At 36.5% G+C, this 16,558-nt stretch overlaps 1 protein-coding gene across 2 annotated transcripts; it reads right to left on the bottom strand.

Moving 5' to 3' along the window:
- Nucleotides 1-830: 830 nt before the first annotated feature.
- On the bottom strand, nt 831-16,327 carry LOC123532191 (GTP-binding protein 10-like). 2 transcript variants are annotated; one of them, XM_045313558.2, is made up of 9 exons: nt 16,177-16,327; nt 9,030-9,229; nt 8,306-8,397; nt 7,299-7,443; nt 6,491-6,564; nt 5,469-5,521; nt 4,663-4,848; nt 2,821-2,944; nt 831-1,077 (listed from the first exon to the last, which is right to left on the bottom strand). In XM_045313558.2, the coding sequence occupies exons 1-9, from the start codon at nt 16,252-16,254 to the stop codon at nt 839-841; spliced, it is 1,191 nt and encodes a 396-aa protein (XP_045169493.2). In that variant the 5' UTR covers nt 16,255-16,327; the 3' UTR covers nt 831-838. The 2 variants fall into 2 exon arrangements, with proteins under 2 accessions (XP_045169493.2, XP_045169494.2); XM_045313559.2 differs by lacking the exon at nt 16,177-16,327 and adding an exon at nt 16,043-16,156.
- Between the last annotated feature and the right edge of the window lie 231 nt (nt 16,328-16,558).

Below are 16,558 nucleotides of genomic sequence, written 5' to 3'. Positions count from 1 at the left end.
AAAAATTTTAATCCTACCTTGCATTTATATTTACACATTTATGACAACAATTAAAAGGCAGAATGCAGTAACTGTATGGTTAAAAACTTAGTGATAAGTCATTTCATTTAAATGTCTATTTTCATGGTAAATACTGAAGAGTTTTTTCTTGTTTTAATATATGATGTGTGATATGGTATAAATAGCATTATTCCTAAATTTCAGCTTAAATAGTGGATCTGAATTTATTGTACGAGTCTTAAAACATTTTGTGATATCATACAATATGCATGTATTTGACAGTTCTTTTGCATTGACATACGTTTTTGCTGCAATAATCAAGTTGTAATTTGGGATTAAATATTTATCAATGGCTAGATAGGTAGGCCTATTTACAAGAGCAAGTACATTGTACATAGAAATTAAATATGAAGTTTCAGAAAATCATCAATAACATGCTTGAAAATGGTCAGAATAAGACTTGAGTATTTTATTTGACCTTAAACTTTATATATAAGCAATCAACGTTAATTTTTTAATTGTTTTCCATAATTTAAAATTTTAGGTACTATTTCTACCTATATTATAATGACATTCAATTGTAAAACTCAACAAGTGCAAACAATTGCATGCAATAAGTGACTTACAGGGAAAGTCCTGTCTCACTTGTTGTTTCCAGTTAATGCAAAATGAAGTAGAACTCTGACAGCTTCAAATATATGTAACAACTGAAAAACTGTCACTCAGCCATATCTATCCATCTTTTCCATGACAAACCCTACATCATTTAGGAGTTGGAACCATCGCGTTTGTAAAAGCTATGGTCAGTGAATACAATGAATGAATGCACATAAAAATATCACACAATTTTATTTCTGTTTTGTTCCACTCCTAAAACACGTTCTTGTTTTGCAAGTCTGTTATTTTCCACAACAGTCTTCTGCTCATCTTCACGATAACTGTATATATCTAACAATTTTCGCAATCTGTCTTTCATAGTTAATGTATTTTGATCAAACATAGTAGAAATCTTGTAAATTTCATCAAACTTTATCAAAGTTTCAGGGTGTAGTGACTCGTCTACCTCAGACAAGGAATCTGAAAATGAAAGTAAAGAGCATCTCAAACTTAACTAAACACAACTTAAGAGACAGCAAGCATGCCCAACTGTCTAACAAGAGCTGTCCGTAAGACAGCCAAGCTCGACTATTCGAAATATTGTCCCAAAGGCAGGAAAATATTACCTAAAAAGGTTAAATATCAAAAGAGTTCAAAAGGGGGAATAATTTGACCAAAATGCATATCAGTTATGTGACTTGCTGCTATCAACAAGTTTTATAACCCCTAAGGCACATGTGAAGTTTCAATTCAATATCTGCATTAGTTTTGGAGATAGAAACTCGCATGTAAAACTTTAACCAGAATTTTCAAAGTCCAAAAGGGGGCATAATTTGCCCAAAAAAAGATGTCAGAGTTATGGAACTTGACCCAGTGAGGTTGGTAATTGATCTAGAAAAAGAAAAAATAAGTTTCAAATCTATATGCCTTTTAGTAATAGCTGTATGTACTTGCATGCAAAACTTTAACCAGAATTTGCTAAGTCCAAAAGGGGGCATAATTTGGCCAAAATGAAAGTCAGAGTTATGGGACTTGCTGCTATCAACTAGTTTTATAACCCCGAAGAAACATGTGAAGTTTCAAATCAATATCTGCATTAGTTTTGGAGATAGTAACTTGCATGTAAAACTTTAACCAAAATTTTCCAAAAGTCCAAAAGGGGGCATAATTTGCTCAACATACATGTCAGAGTTATGGGACTTGACCCAGAGAGGTTGGTAATTGACCTAGAAAAAGAAAAAATAAGTTTCAAAGCTATATGCCTTTAATTAATGGCTGTATGTACTTGCATGCAAAAACTTAACCAAGGTGTGACGCCGACGCCAGGGTGAGTAGAATAGCTAGACTATTCTTTGAATAGTCGAGCTAAAAATATATATCTCTTCAAAAGAATATATCCAGGGTCCTATACATGGACCAGACCTAATACAGTCAGTATCCAATATATTACTTGTTTAAATCAAATTACAGACTTAATCTCACCACTTTATGTAAACCATTATTTTTCAGCAAGATATATCTAGCAAGGGGGCTGGCATATACTTGATCTTGACCTCCAGACAGTACAGTCTTTCTTTGTTTGTTTTGGGTTTAACACTGTTTTTCAACAGTATTTCAGTTATGTAATGGTGGGCAGTTAACATGACCAGTGTTCTTAAATTCTGTGCCATTACAAACCTATTCTCCGCAAGTAACTGCCAACTTCCCCACATGAATCAGAGGTAGAGGGCCAATGATTTGAGACACAAAGTCTTATATCAAATCTACACGGAAAACAAACATCTTGCCTAGGGCTCGAATTCACGACCACGTGATCCGTAAAACGTATGGGAAACCTAGATTTATGAGACATAAGATGATGCTTTTCTTCTGTGTGGAAATTTAACGCCTTCAATGTTTATAAATTTTGTGAAAAATGTAAAATAGCTTTAAAATGTTGAGGCCTTTACTGGATATACACTGACACAAACTTTAAAATACTGAAATGATTAAAGCTTAGTTTCAAAAACCAGTCTTGAACCTTCATATCTGACTGACTGTTGCTAAGCAAAATGCTGCAACTGACCATTCATATGGCTGTATTCAGAGATAGGTCTGCAAACAAGATTTAGAATCCTGGAGCTGGAATTTTGTTCATAATTGCATTTCATATTTAGTGAACCCTGTAAATCATCAAAGTTTAATTTGTAACAATTTGTACATTTTAAAAAATAACAATATTACCTGGTAAATTCATAATCTGATCAACAATGGCGTCAGTTCTTGTTCCATCTTCATCTGTGTCTATCTTGTTTAATGCTAACACTGCTGGCTTCTTTAAGAGGTCCATGTTAAACAACTCCAGCTCCTTTCAAAATAAATACATATTTCTAATATTGCAAGTTGTCTACAACTGGGTCCTGGTGACCTTTGATAGAGTTTCACAGCTGTATTTTTGTATATGGTCACACAAGGAAAATTGTATTGAATTCGGGCCAGTGACTGAGGATTTTTTTTTTCAATTACAGACATAAAAATAATCCCTTTTTACTATATATTCAAACTTAATCATAATATTTTGAAAATTAAAAAAAAAACCAACTTATTATCAGCTTCAGGTTTTCGTAGAATGAAGTATAAAATCAATGGCATTGTCTTACATTAAACCCTCATCATACTGGACACAACTGATTCTACCTTTGCGGCTAGTGTAGATCATGATCAGCATGCACATCCATGCAGTCATATCATGATCTGCACTGCTCGACATTCTGTCAGAATCTTTTTGGTAAGCATCCCTTTTAACAATTAATAGTACTGCCCAAATTGAATGATGGACAAGTTCAATACAGAAATTTAGCAAGGTAGGGTTTAATAGAAATCAAGGAAAAACCTGATGGAATGGAGCCAACAGTAATATCATTCCAAAGAACAAAGTGCAGATGGGTCTTAATGTAGAACAACTGACAAGTTGGGTATAAAAGAAATCCAACCATGAACAGGTATTCACCATAGCCATGATGTAAGAAAAAAACTTACATTTAGATTGCGTGCTAAGATTTTGAACAAACCAGCTCTCACTTCAGTTCATACATAGGATCTATTTTACAAACTGTACCTTTAGTCAACAACTTTATTTTACTAATAGTAACAAAACATTTTTCCTATGATAGGTAAACTCTCAAGGACTGATTTACAGCTTAACATTTTACAGTATTTCAAAGGCTTGCCAGTCAACAGTTAAAACTATTGCCCGAGGTAAAACAAGGAGCTGCGTTCAATAAATGCTTGAGCCCCCAGTGGCATCCTTGTCGAAAGATTTTGCACCTAAGTCCAAAACGAGGTCAAGGACAAAGTGAGGTCAGGTGATGTTTGAAGATGAGGAATGGTCACAGTTTACATCTGTATTAGTATCAATTCATTCTTGTAAGGGGTATTGATGCTAGACGAAACGACCCATTTGGTTAACCAAGAGATGGCCCATATATAGCAACCTAAGTCCAAAATGAGGTCAAGGTCAAACTGAGGTTAAGTGATGTCTAAAGATGAGGAATGGTCACAGGTTATATCTGCATTAGTTTAAAGTCATTCTAGTGAGGGGTATTGATGCTAGATGAAACGGTCCCATTTGATTAACCTCGTACGGACGTACGTACAAACGGACGGACAGGACAATCACTATATGTCTCTCGCATCAGTAGATGCTGGAGGTGTAAAAATACTGCGGGTCAGTAGTTTTGACTATTAGTCCAGCCAACCTGTGCTGCATACAGACCAGTTACATACCAGAAACTTGAGTGGCAAATCATAGAAAGAGTATTGTAAAAATTATAAATGAGCCGCGCCATGTGAAAACCAACATAGTGGGTTTGCGACCAGCATGGATCCAGACCAGCCTGCGCATCCGCGCAGTCTGGTCAGGATCAATGCTGTTCGCTTTTAAAGCCTATTGGAATTGGAGAAACAGCGAACAGCACGGATTCTGACCAGATTGCGCGGCTGTGCAGGCTGGTCTGGATCCATGCTGGTCGCAAAGCCACAATGTTGGTTTTCTCATGGCGTGGCTCAAATGTTAGTAGAACATACCTTATTAAGCAGTAAAATAGTTTCAAAAGCTGTTCTGTATTCGTACTGTGTACTAAGTTGAAATCCATTAATATCCACCATAAACAGCAGCATCTTGGTTCTCTCTACATGCTTCAAGAACTTATGTCCCATACCAAAGTTTACATGAGCTCCCTCAATCAGTCCTGGCAGGTCAGCAATGGTGATCTGTGAAGTAACAATTGCTACAGTATTGAACATTACCCAACAAAATACAGCAGACTAGGTTTATCTGAAATCTATTGATGAAAGAGTATGCTTTACCTTCCATATCATTGCTTAATACATACACTTCCTAGAGTTGTTCCAACATTATTCATCATACAAATATACTTATTTAGGCAGTTTTACTAAAGATACATATTGATAAAAATTATGTAGCTGTATTTTCAATTTAAAATGAAAATTTATGTGTTAATTCAAATGGGGTTTATACACAGAGGGAGTTGATTTCTTGACTTCTGTATATTATCTACTGGAACAAAAAATTTACAATAAGGTCATACAGCCATTTTCCAACTATGGATGGTGGAGGAAGAACCCAGTCATCTCATCTGGATTTATTTCATCATGGATGGGTACCTGGATAGAACCAAAGATGTCCCATTGGCAAGCTGGATGACTTCTTACGTGAACAAATTTACATCCTAAATGAGGTTATAAACCTGCATTTGTCAGGGGCAAAAGATTCAAAGTCAGTGACCTTTACCACTGAGGCCAAAACAGGACAGCTATTTTATGCAATAATACATGTACATATAGAATTCAACAGAATTTGAGCACAATACCTGTCTAAAGTCCGGGTATTCCATGATACCTATCTGTGGTCTGATAGTGGTAACTGAAAGCAGAATTGTATAACATTTTTATCTATATCTATCTTTAGCACATATACTGTTCCTTTTTTGTAAGGAAAAACACTGCTGTTTATGAATTTCATGTTAAAGAGTTCAAATGATTTTAACAACCAGAACCAAATTTTTAAGGAAAAACACTGCTGTTTTTGAATTTAATGTTATAGATCAAATAATTTTAATATTTCACATCAAATTTAAAAGAAATGGGGAAATATATCATTTTAATAGAAAGGGGAGTCATGATGACCCGAAGTCTTTAACTGACCTTACTAACCTGAGAAAGGTCCATGCGAAGATTATGGTAAATGTCTACCAAGTGGTTTGTGAGAAGTCATTTATGAGGGAACCAAAGTTTCAAAATGTATGCCTTACTTTTGACTTTAAAATTACTCTACTCTCTGAGCAGACCAGTTGTTAATGTTCTCAAATTTGACTCATTCAAGGGCCATAATTCAAGAGTGACAAAGACTATCTTGCCAGTTTTTAAAATCTGCAAAAATAATTTGCCCATAAACATTTTGACACAGTTTGATTACTGAATAAGAACCACTCAAGTGAACAATGTCAATTTTTGCATTTTTTTTTGTATTAATGATGTTTGATGAATATCCATAAAGCACTTTATATGACAAGAACTTGTTTAAAGTGATTTCTATTTTTAACTCTAGTGGCCACTGAGCCCCATTTGAACTAACTCGAGACAGGACTTTAAAGTGATGCTACTGACCAAGTTTAATTAAAGATCCATCAAACAGGTTGTGAGTTGTTTAAAGTTTTTTTTTCTATTTCCAGCTCAAGTGGCCCCTAAAATTGATCAAGCAGAACCACAATGTGGACCTTGCCAGTATGCTATTGCCAGTATGCTAAGGCCAAATCAGGATTAATACTGGACAGTAGTTTCAGAGAGGAGGTTTATGTAAACTGGGCAAATTAAAGAGTTGGCAGCTACCTACATGGATAATCAGCAATTTTTGGAGTGGCTCTTGATATGGCTGACAAAAATGTTGACTTTCCTGCATTTGGAAATCTGTAAAACAAAACATAACTTTTCATCAGTCACACAATGCTGGTGTAGGTGAAGAGTTTCCTAACCTGAGGGTGGTGAGAAAGAATCCCTTAAGAGGAAGGTTGTAAAGACATCTTATAATCAATGAAATGCATATAAATGTAACCTAATAGTGAAGACAATGTTTATTTGAATACATTTTGTGTTACATCTTTCAGGTTTAGTGACATATATTGTCTTGAAAATGTTTTCTAATTAAATGAAAAACCCAACCAAAGAATGCAATTTTGGGTAGCTCAGTTCAGAAACCACCGGTATGTAGATCAGCAAAAACAATATGAAAATGTACTTGCAAGACCTTTACATGAAATATAAGATTAAACAGTAACTTAAGTGTAAAATGCTTTTGTAAACTAGAATAATACCCAACTGTGATCATTATAATAAAATCAAATTTATTCAAACCGCCTCAATAACCTAGTGGTAGAGCGTCCGCTTCAAGTGTGGGAGGTCGTGGGTTCGATCCCTGGCCGCGTCATATCAAAGACGTAAAAAATGATACCAGTAGCTCCCTTGCTTGATGCTCAGCATTAAAGGTGAGAAACTGGCCTCTTCTCTCATACCCTAGTGGCGATGGATTCCATCAGGAATGAGGTGTCGAGAGTGATGATTAATACAAGTTGTAGAACTTCCTTCACAATCAACCTAAAATAAATCATGAATAAACTAAAATCGAATTTGAAAATTTGGCATACCCTACCAATCCAATATCTGCTATCAATTTTAAATCTAATGTTACAGAATGGGCTTCTCCTTTCTTGCCATTGAAATTGTTCTCTGGACCCCCAGCTTCACCTCCTCTTGCAGCAATAACTTCTTGCCCCTCTTCATTCAGGTCTCCTGAAAAATCAACAACAGATCCAGCTGCCTGAACATGTAAAACAGTAACATTTCACATTTGTATTTCCTTAGCATCGGTGTCCTGGATTTTGTAATGTACCTGTAAATGTTTGAATTTAACCAAGGGAAGATAACTCTTTAGGGCTTTTATTGTGGTTTATGGTTTGAACCACTGGCTTTTCTAGAATTTTGATTTTGTTCTAGATAGATATATATAGAAAGTGAACAGAACAACAAAAAAAGGTGAAGTAAAAAGGAATCATATATCATATGTTTGGCTCTTGATTTGGCCATCAACTGGTGACCCTAGCCTGCCCAAAATCACTCAAACTGAATACAGCATCCCACATCTAGACACTATCATAATAACCCCATTATTTTTTAGATGTATCTAGAAACTCTATCCAATAAATTAATACTGACAGTACTCTGAGGTTAAACTCATTTTCCAAAGATTCGCAAAGAATAACAATTATGTATGGACTGTACAATGTCATGTATCTTGCATAAACATTTACTTAAAAATCTGCATACATGTACAGACTATAATTCCTTATTACAGTGAATAAGTGTTTGAAGTTTCATCCACTTTCACAAGTGGCTTACTTTAATACCAGCTTAAAAATAAAATCTCAACGAAATTGGGAAGTAGACGCTGATGTAGGGTGAGTCCAATAGCTCAGCTTCGAACAATCAAGCTAAATTTGCCAGTCTCTGATCTCAAGTAACATGTTCTCCATTGGCATTTATTATCAGACTTACACTTACCTTAGATGTTCATTAATTATGGTACTGTGGAGAGTAACTACCGGTATTCCTCTAAAATTAAAAATTAACAAGGATAAACAACAAACAAATATACCTATAACACGTCCTGTATCAGTTGTTACGGTGACACCGACTGGTACAGGTATAATTTGGTCTTCTCCAGGAGGACCTAACAATAACTTCTTCCTGAAAAAAAAAAAACCAACAAATACTAAATGATTACTTTCAATTTATGGAAATTAATGATATATTATTCTATCCAAATCCACATGTAAAATACAAAAATACAAACAAAACATTCACTTCATAATATCTATGTACATGTATACATAAAATCTGTGCGCTGAATTTAAAATAGCACAAACTTACACACAGAGGATACTTGTTTGTTTCAGTGTAATTATAGGTCATTAGATTTTTATTGAGAAATATACACAAGTTCTGCAGTGAAAATATTCCGAGACCGGCAAAAGGAGTGCATATTTCTCGATGCAAATCTAATAGTCTTTTTATTACATACACATTTACACTTAAAATATTAAAAATAAATGCTTTATTTTTGTTATCAAGCCTGTGTGAAATTGAAAATATTGTCGTAAAAGAACTTTTAAATGCGACGGCATACATGAAACTGATGTCACAAGTGACATCACATACCCAATATGAAATTTGAATGTCAATATGGAAAAATACTGACGTTTCAGGTTCCAATGGATCTTGTATCACTTGTGATAAAAAGTTGTAAGTCTATATAGATAACTTTCGCATTCTAGGAAAATCAGTACATGTATTTTATAACAAAAAGACAAGAAACTTACGAGCTATTAGCACCACTTGCTGCTGTGTACCTCTTTGTAGGGTTTACCTCAATGAGATCTTTAAACTGAACTCTTTTGACTGCCCGAATAATGACATCCCCTCCCTTTCCGCCAAGACCAGCATATTTCGGGTGCCCCTGGCCACCTGCACCACCTCGTACAAATATTCGGAGCTTGTCAAGGAATGCTGGCTTTGGTTTCTAGGAAAACAAGAAAACTCGAAAATGACATAACAAAACTAGAGCTATCACTAAAGGTGATGAATGTACCCCCGGCATGCAATGACACAGTACATTGCAATTTGACGCACACAAGATTGCATAATTATGTAGGCTGTTTTTATATAGACTGTATGTAAACACTATAATACTTAACAAAAAACAAAGTCCTATAACTATGCAGAATATTTATCTAAAATAACGTAAGATGCACCATGCACAACTAGGGTTGGTATTGATCACTTGTGGGAAGTTTCATTAAATTGTGTGCAAGGGTTCGGAAGATTAGGCAAGCACAAGATTGCATATACAGACTGCATGTACATAGTATGTTAACAAGAAACAAAGTCCCATAACTCTGCAATTTTTGTTGATGAAAGAACCTAACATGCCCCATGCACAACTACTGGGCAATATCCGGTTAACGCCCCCTGGGGGCATTTCCCTTTTTGATCTGATCTGTGTTATTTAGACGCTTGAAAATCTTAAAAATAGACAGGTGGAAAAACATTTTCGTAAATCATTGTAACTTTCCGTAATGTATGGTCCGTAACAGTCATACCTATTGTCTCATACTCCGATGAGTGTATCTTCGGATTGAGCCGTCGAGATATTCGTACCTGTTGTTAAACTATATTGAACGCGTACAAAGCTCTGCTGTAATTACCACGTTCAAACAGTCTAAATAATGCTTCAAAATGTCTGAAGGCCGCGCGGTCATGTGCTAAACCTATCAAGTCTACCCACTCTAGAAAAATGACAGGATTTAAACCATTCATATACACAAACGCAGAAATTAATATTCTTTGAAAATGTGTTAAGTTTAATGTCCAGAAATAACGCCTTATATTATGCAGCCAAAGATTTGCTGGTCCAATGATATCTTGAATCACTGTCCATTGATTAGATATATCACAATTTCTGTTTGCCATCTTCAACCTGTTTAGTTTATGTAAGAAAAAAAAATCTTTATGTATATCTTAATCCATATATGGTATTAAAATTTGAAATGCACTGATAAGGGTTCATATAAGGAAATTTACCTTGTAATATAAACGTATAAGCAATAAAACGTGCTTAATTAATGGTTCTGTAACTTGTAACGACAGAGTGAATTTTGTTACTAATGCACTGTACAAAATTATTTCATTATTTTCATTATTATTTACTTTTACGGAATGAACAATACAGATTAAAAAGGAATCACTCCCGGATGATTTTTCTACCTGTAATTGTCGCTATAACGAATCTTCCCTGGGAGAGTTGCCTTATATGAAAACTGCGTTCATTCCGTATGTATAATTATTAAGACACTTCCCCCAAAAGAATGCCGAGCCCCATTTTCTGAAGCATTGAAGCCCCCACAGAAAACTCTTTTCCCGGGAGAACTTCCCTTTGAGTAGCATGTTATAATAGTAAAAGACGTAAGTTGAAGATAGAATAGCTGTCTTATATATATACTCCGGTTATCTGCCCCGGGTGAGATAACCGGAGTATATATATAGCGACAGATATTTCTCTTTCACTACTAATATGCTACTGGAGGGGAAGTTCTTTGGGGGTTTCAATGCTTCAGAAAATGGGGCTCGGCAATCTTTTGGGGGAAGTGTCTTAATGATTTTTTACAAAATTAACGTATATATATTTCATATCATAAGGTAAATCTCCCGGGGAAGATTCCTTCTATGGTGAAGTACAGGTAGGCAAATCACCCGGGGCAGATTCCTTTTTATACAATGACGTTCATTCCGTAATAACTCTTTACGGAATGAACATCTTTGTATAAAATGGAATCTGCCCCTGGTGATCTCCCTACCTGTAAAATCTTAACTTGTAGAAATACATAATATGAAATACGCGTTCATTCCGTAAACAGTCATTAACATACTTCCCCAAAAGATTACTGAGCCCCATTTTCTGAAGCATTGAAGCCCCCAAAGAAAACCCTTTTCCCAGGAGAACTTCCCTTTTAGCAGCATGTTACTTTCTCTTTCACAACTAATATGCTACTGGAGGGGAAGTTCTTTGGGGGTTTCAATGCTTCAGAAAATAGGGCTCGGCAATCTTTTGGGGGAAGTGTCTTAATGATTTTTTACAAAATTAACGTATATATATTTCATATCATAAGGTAAATCTCCCGGGGAAGATTCCTTCTATGGTGAAGTACAGGTAGGCAAATCACCCGGGGCAGATTCCTTTTTATACAATGACGTTCATTCCGTAATAATTCTTTATGGAATGAACATCATTGTATAAAATGGAATCTGCCCCTGGTGATCTCCCTACCTGTAAAATCTTAACTTGTAGAAATACATAATATGAAATACACGTTCATTCCGTAAACAGTCATTAACATACTTCCCCAAAAGATTACCGAGCCCCATTTTCTGAAGCACTGAAGCCCCCAAAGAAAACCCTTTTCCCGGGAGAACTTCCCTTTTAGTAGCATGTTATAATAGTAAAAGACATAAGCTGAAGATAGAATAGCTGTCTTATATATATACTCCGGTTATCTGCTCCGGGTGAGATAACCGGAGTATATATATAGCGACAAATATTTCTCTTTCACTACTAATATGCTACTGGAGGGGAAGCTCTCCCCTGGAAAAGGGTTTTCTTTGGGGGTTTCAATGCTTTAGAAAATGGGGCTCGGCAATCTTTTGGGGGGAAGTATGTTAATGATTATAAACAGAATGAACGCAATTTTCATATAAGGTTACTCTCCCGGGGAAGATTTCTTATACGTACTATTACAGGTAGGATAATCCCCTGGGGCAGATTCCTTTTTAATCAATAATGTTCATTCCGTTCATATACATATAAAGCAAGTAATATTTCAGTTTCATTACAGAATGACCTTCATTCCGTAAAGGCATATTTAGTACATTTCCATTATGTTACATAACACATATAACCCGATTAATATTCTACAGGTATTGAAATCATCCGGGCCATATTTCTTTTTATAGAATATACAAAGTTCAGTATATACTATTACTGAGGTATTAACACATACATCATATTATACATTTTCACCAGGGAAGATACCTTGTACGCTTAACTTAATTTTATAAATTAACAATATGTACGAAGTCTTGAAACTGCTTTTATTAATTTTCCCTTCTATACCCTCTTACTACAAAATGACCACAATTTTGGCAAAAGAATTGTAAATCCTGAGGAAATAACCATCAGTGATTGGTATAATCCTTGGAATTTTTTTACCCTCATGAATCAAGATGATGCTAGTCTAAACAGATGGCTTATTAGCAACAAACTGCTTGTTGGAACTATCCCTTGTAGAAAGAACCTTTCTTCAAATGAAGCTTCCAGTGGATTGTCTACTTGTACAGGCACTATGCGAGTAAGCCAACGGGCGTGAAGAATTTCTGGTGCTACGTTACGGTGTAACAAAAATCGCAACCATGAAATTGCAATCAGGACATACTCGTTTTTTAAAACATCAAAACTTTGCAATCAGGATATCTTCATGTTTATCAAGTGTTACCTTGACGGTTTGTCCTTAAGCCAGACTTCCTCATTCACTGGCGTCCACTACAAATCAACAGCAGTAGATTGGGCGTCGTTCATAAGAGAGTTGTTCAAAGAGCACTTTCACACGAGTATCAAGCACAGAAAATTGACAGGTGAAGTTGAATAGACGAGTCATTGTTTGGACGCCGGGTTAAATTTCACAGAGGAAATCCGAACAAAGGATTAAAGGTACATAGCCATTTCTTTAAAGTATCACTTACCTTAATTGAAAAATGTTTTTTAAAATGTTATAAATTACAATTTTTCTGTAATTACATAATTGAGCCGCGCCATAAGAAAACCTACATAGTGCATTTTCCAGCAGCATGTATCCAGACCAGCCTGCCCATGCGTGGAGTCTGCTCAGGATCCATGCTGTTCGTTAATGATTTCTGTAATTGCAATAGGCTTTTAAAGCCAACAGCATGCATCAGGACCAGATTGGGCGGATGCGGAGGCTGTTCTGGATCCATGCTAATGGCAAATCCACTATGTAGGTTTTCTCATGGCGCGGCTCATATACTTACCATTAAAAACATCTTTCGTGTAACATGTTAACTAGAAATATGTCCATGGGACACAGATGCCCCCACTACATGACATTAAAATGATAATATTTTCCCAGGTCAGGGGCCAAAAATGGCAATTTTTTCCCAGGTTAGGGGCCAGAACTCCTACAATACTGAATGAATCCGGATGCGAAACCCCAGGTGCACAACTGCACATGCTGACCAACATTCCTGTAAACTTTGGTGACTCTAGGTCAAATACTTTTGGAGCTACGCACGACACAACATTAAAATGACCCATTTTTAACTAAGTCAGGGGCCATAACTCCTACATGACTGGATGAATCCGGACGCGAAACCCCAGGTGCACAACTGCATATGCTGACCAACATTCCTGTAAACTTTGGTGATTCTAGGTCAAATACTTTTGGAGCTATGCGCGACACAACATTAAAATGACCAATTTTTTACTAAGTCAGGGGCCATAACTCCTACATGACTGGATGAATCCGGACGCGAAACCCCAGGTGCACAACTACACATGCTGACCAACATGACTGTAAAGTTTTGTGACTCTAGGTCATATACTTTTGGAGCTAGGCGCGACACAACATTAAAATGACCAATTTTTACAAAGTCAGGGGCCATAACTTCTACATGACTGAATGAATCCGGACGCGAAACCCCAGGTGCACAACTACACATGCTGACCAACATTCCTGTAAAGTTTTGTGACTCTAGGTCATATACATTTGGAGCTAGGCGCGACACAACATTAAAATGACCAATTTTTACAAAGTCAGGGGCTATAACATCTACATGACTGAATGAATCCGGACGCGAAACCCCAGGTGCGCAACTACACATGCTGACCAACATTCCTGTAAAGTTTTGTGACTTTACGTCAAATACTTTCAGAGCTACGCGCGACACAACATTTTCGGAAGGACGAACGGACGGACAGACAGACGGACGGAAGGACGGACAAGAGCAAATCTATATGCCCCCCCCCCAAAGTGGTGGGGGCATAAAAATGTGATGGAGGAATAGCTCTGGTGACCGATAAACCATTTTTAAGCATTAATATTTCTATTATTTTAACAGGTATGGGTCTTTGACATGGCGGCAAGATCATCCAATACATTTATAGTGTACCCCGTACCCGGTAGAGAACCGCTCAAATGCGGTTTTAATCCCTATCATTGAACGCCATGTAGAAAAAGGGTCTACAATATATAGTGATGGATGGACTGCGTATTGCGCCTAAAACGAATTGGGGTACCATCATTTCTCCGTGTTGCATAAATATTCCTTTAAAAAGGAATACAAGAATGTGGAAACTGGTGAAATAATAACTGTGCACACAAATAGGATTGAAGGAGCATGGAAGCATGCCAAGGATTATTTCAGGAAAATATCCGGCACTCAAGCCTCCCAGTGGGAAGGTCATTTGGCAGAAGTAATGTGGTGGGGAGAGGTTAAGGGGAGAAAATACGAGAATTTCTTTGATCTACTAAGGTCTGTGTACACTTTAGAAGGCCCACCGCATTACCAGTACACAACACTGCTGTTTGACTCTTGGCCCAGACCAGTATCCAGTGACCTCAACAACTGGACTTTAGAGCCAGAAGTAACTGACGCTGGAAGCGAAGTTACAACTTCTTCTGATGAGGATGAGGCTGAATCCAGACCTGTTGAAAAAGTACCTTCTACATCTGCACCTTTCGGCTCTGTAGAAAATCCATTGATGTTAAGTTCAACATCAGATCAAGACAATCTTATAGCTGGTTAAAGACAAAGTTCTACGAGAACACTAAAGCCTGAAACTGTGGCCTTAATTTCAGAGTTATTTTCAGACAGTTCTTTAGATGATACAATTGTTGAGCCACCAGTTTTACCATCACCTGAGCACATGAGATGTCAACCTTCTACACGCGCATGTGCCGATGTTAGGCGGAAAGAAGGGCAAATTAGAAAAAAGAATAGAACTGATAATGTATGCCATCCCAAAGGATATGCACCCACATCATCAAAGCCAAAAGAGAAAGGCAAAGGAAAATCGACAGCAGAAAAAAGAAGCAAAAATCCGTAACTAAATCAAACTTTTTGGTTTGGTCGTCATCTGATGACGACTTTCAGTAGACATTCACAGATCCGCTTATTTTATGTTGCTAAGTAAGCAATTGTTACTAAATCTACAAACAGTAGAAACTACAAGCAGTAGAAACAAAAGCGAGGACGCTAATTTACATACAAGGACATCTTCATACAGTAAAGGCATTACTGAACACTATGAAGGCCGGATAGCCTGTTTTTGCATTGCTATAAATACAATACAATAGTTTGACAGCTGCCATGGGAAACAGAACATTACGGGTAAGTAAAGGTTATAATACTACGCATGCGTCATTAAAGCATCTCAATGACCCAGATTGATCGTTGTAGTAATCTTTCCCCAGGGTGAGAAAACCGGATATTGCCAACTACTGGTGTTACTAATCACTAGTGTTAAGTTTCATTAAATTGTGTCAAGGGGATGAGGAGAGACAGTGCGCACAAGATTGTGTCTATGTATATAGTATAGTAACAAAAACAAAGTCCCGTAACTCTGCATTTTTTTTCCGAAATATTTAATCAGCTGCTATATAAATTAAAAAATTACAAGTTCATTTAGTTTTAGGGTAAATTACTATAGTAATAATGTCCATTTTCAAGATCAGTAATTTGTAGACCCCAAAAAATTATTACAGACCCTTAAATTAGCAGCCATAGGAGTCCACGGACTCCCAAAATTATAAAAAAAAAGACCCGATGGAAGACCCTGCTCGTGCCTGTGCAACCGGCTCACATTTATGACCCATACACTGATGTAATGAATTTGCTTACTTTACGGTAGGTTTTTACTGATCGGGTTTGAATAAATATAAATGATTTGGATAAAAACTTAGTGCAAGTATTTTGCATTTTGTATCAGACGTTCAGACGCTTTTACAGAGCGTTTCAGAGACTGGATTATTTTGTAAATCACTACACCCTACTGTTGTTCCAAAATCACCGCACCGTATCCGTACCGCACACAACGGTTTAGTACGATGCAAGAAGATTTATTTAACGTCGGATAAGTATAACATATGACACTAGCTTTAAGGTATTTTCCGATAAACACATGTAAATTCAGGTATGTTAAAGCACATTAGAGCAAATAAAACATATTTGACACTAATCAAATAAGAACAAATCACAAATTATCACATACATGTAACAGCAC

The sequence above is a fragment of the Mercenaria mercenaria genome, chromosome 11 (genome assembly GCF_021730395.1).
Source record: "Mercenaria mercenaria strain notata chromosome 11, MADL_Memer_1, whole genome shotgun sequence".
Taxonomy (NCBI): Eukaryota; Metazoa; Mollusca; class Bivalvia; order Venerida; family Veneridae; genus Mercenaria; species Mercenaria mercenaria.
This window is presented reverse-complemented; position numbering and strand designations above follow the sequence as displayed.

Bases quoted from the DNA above. Each gene is read 5' to 3' on its own strand.
- LOC123532191 (XM_045313558.2), bottom strand. From the start codon at position 16,254: ATGCAAAATACTTGCACTAAGTTTTTATCCAAATCATTTATATTTATT. The intron at 9,230-16,176 runs GTAAGCAAATTC...TTGTTTTCCTAG, and splicing joins CAGTAAAAACCTACCGTAAA to AAACCAAAGCCAGCATTCCT. The intron at 5,522-6,490 runs GTAGGTAGCTGC...TTCTGCTTTCAG, and splicing joins AAAAATTGCTGATTATCCAT to TTACCACTATCAGACCACAG.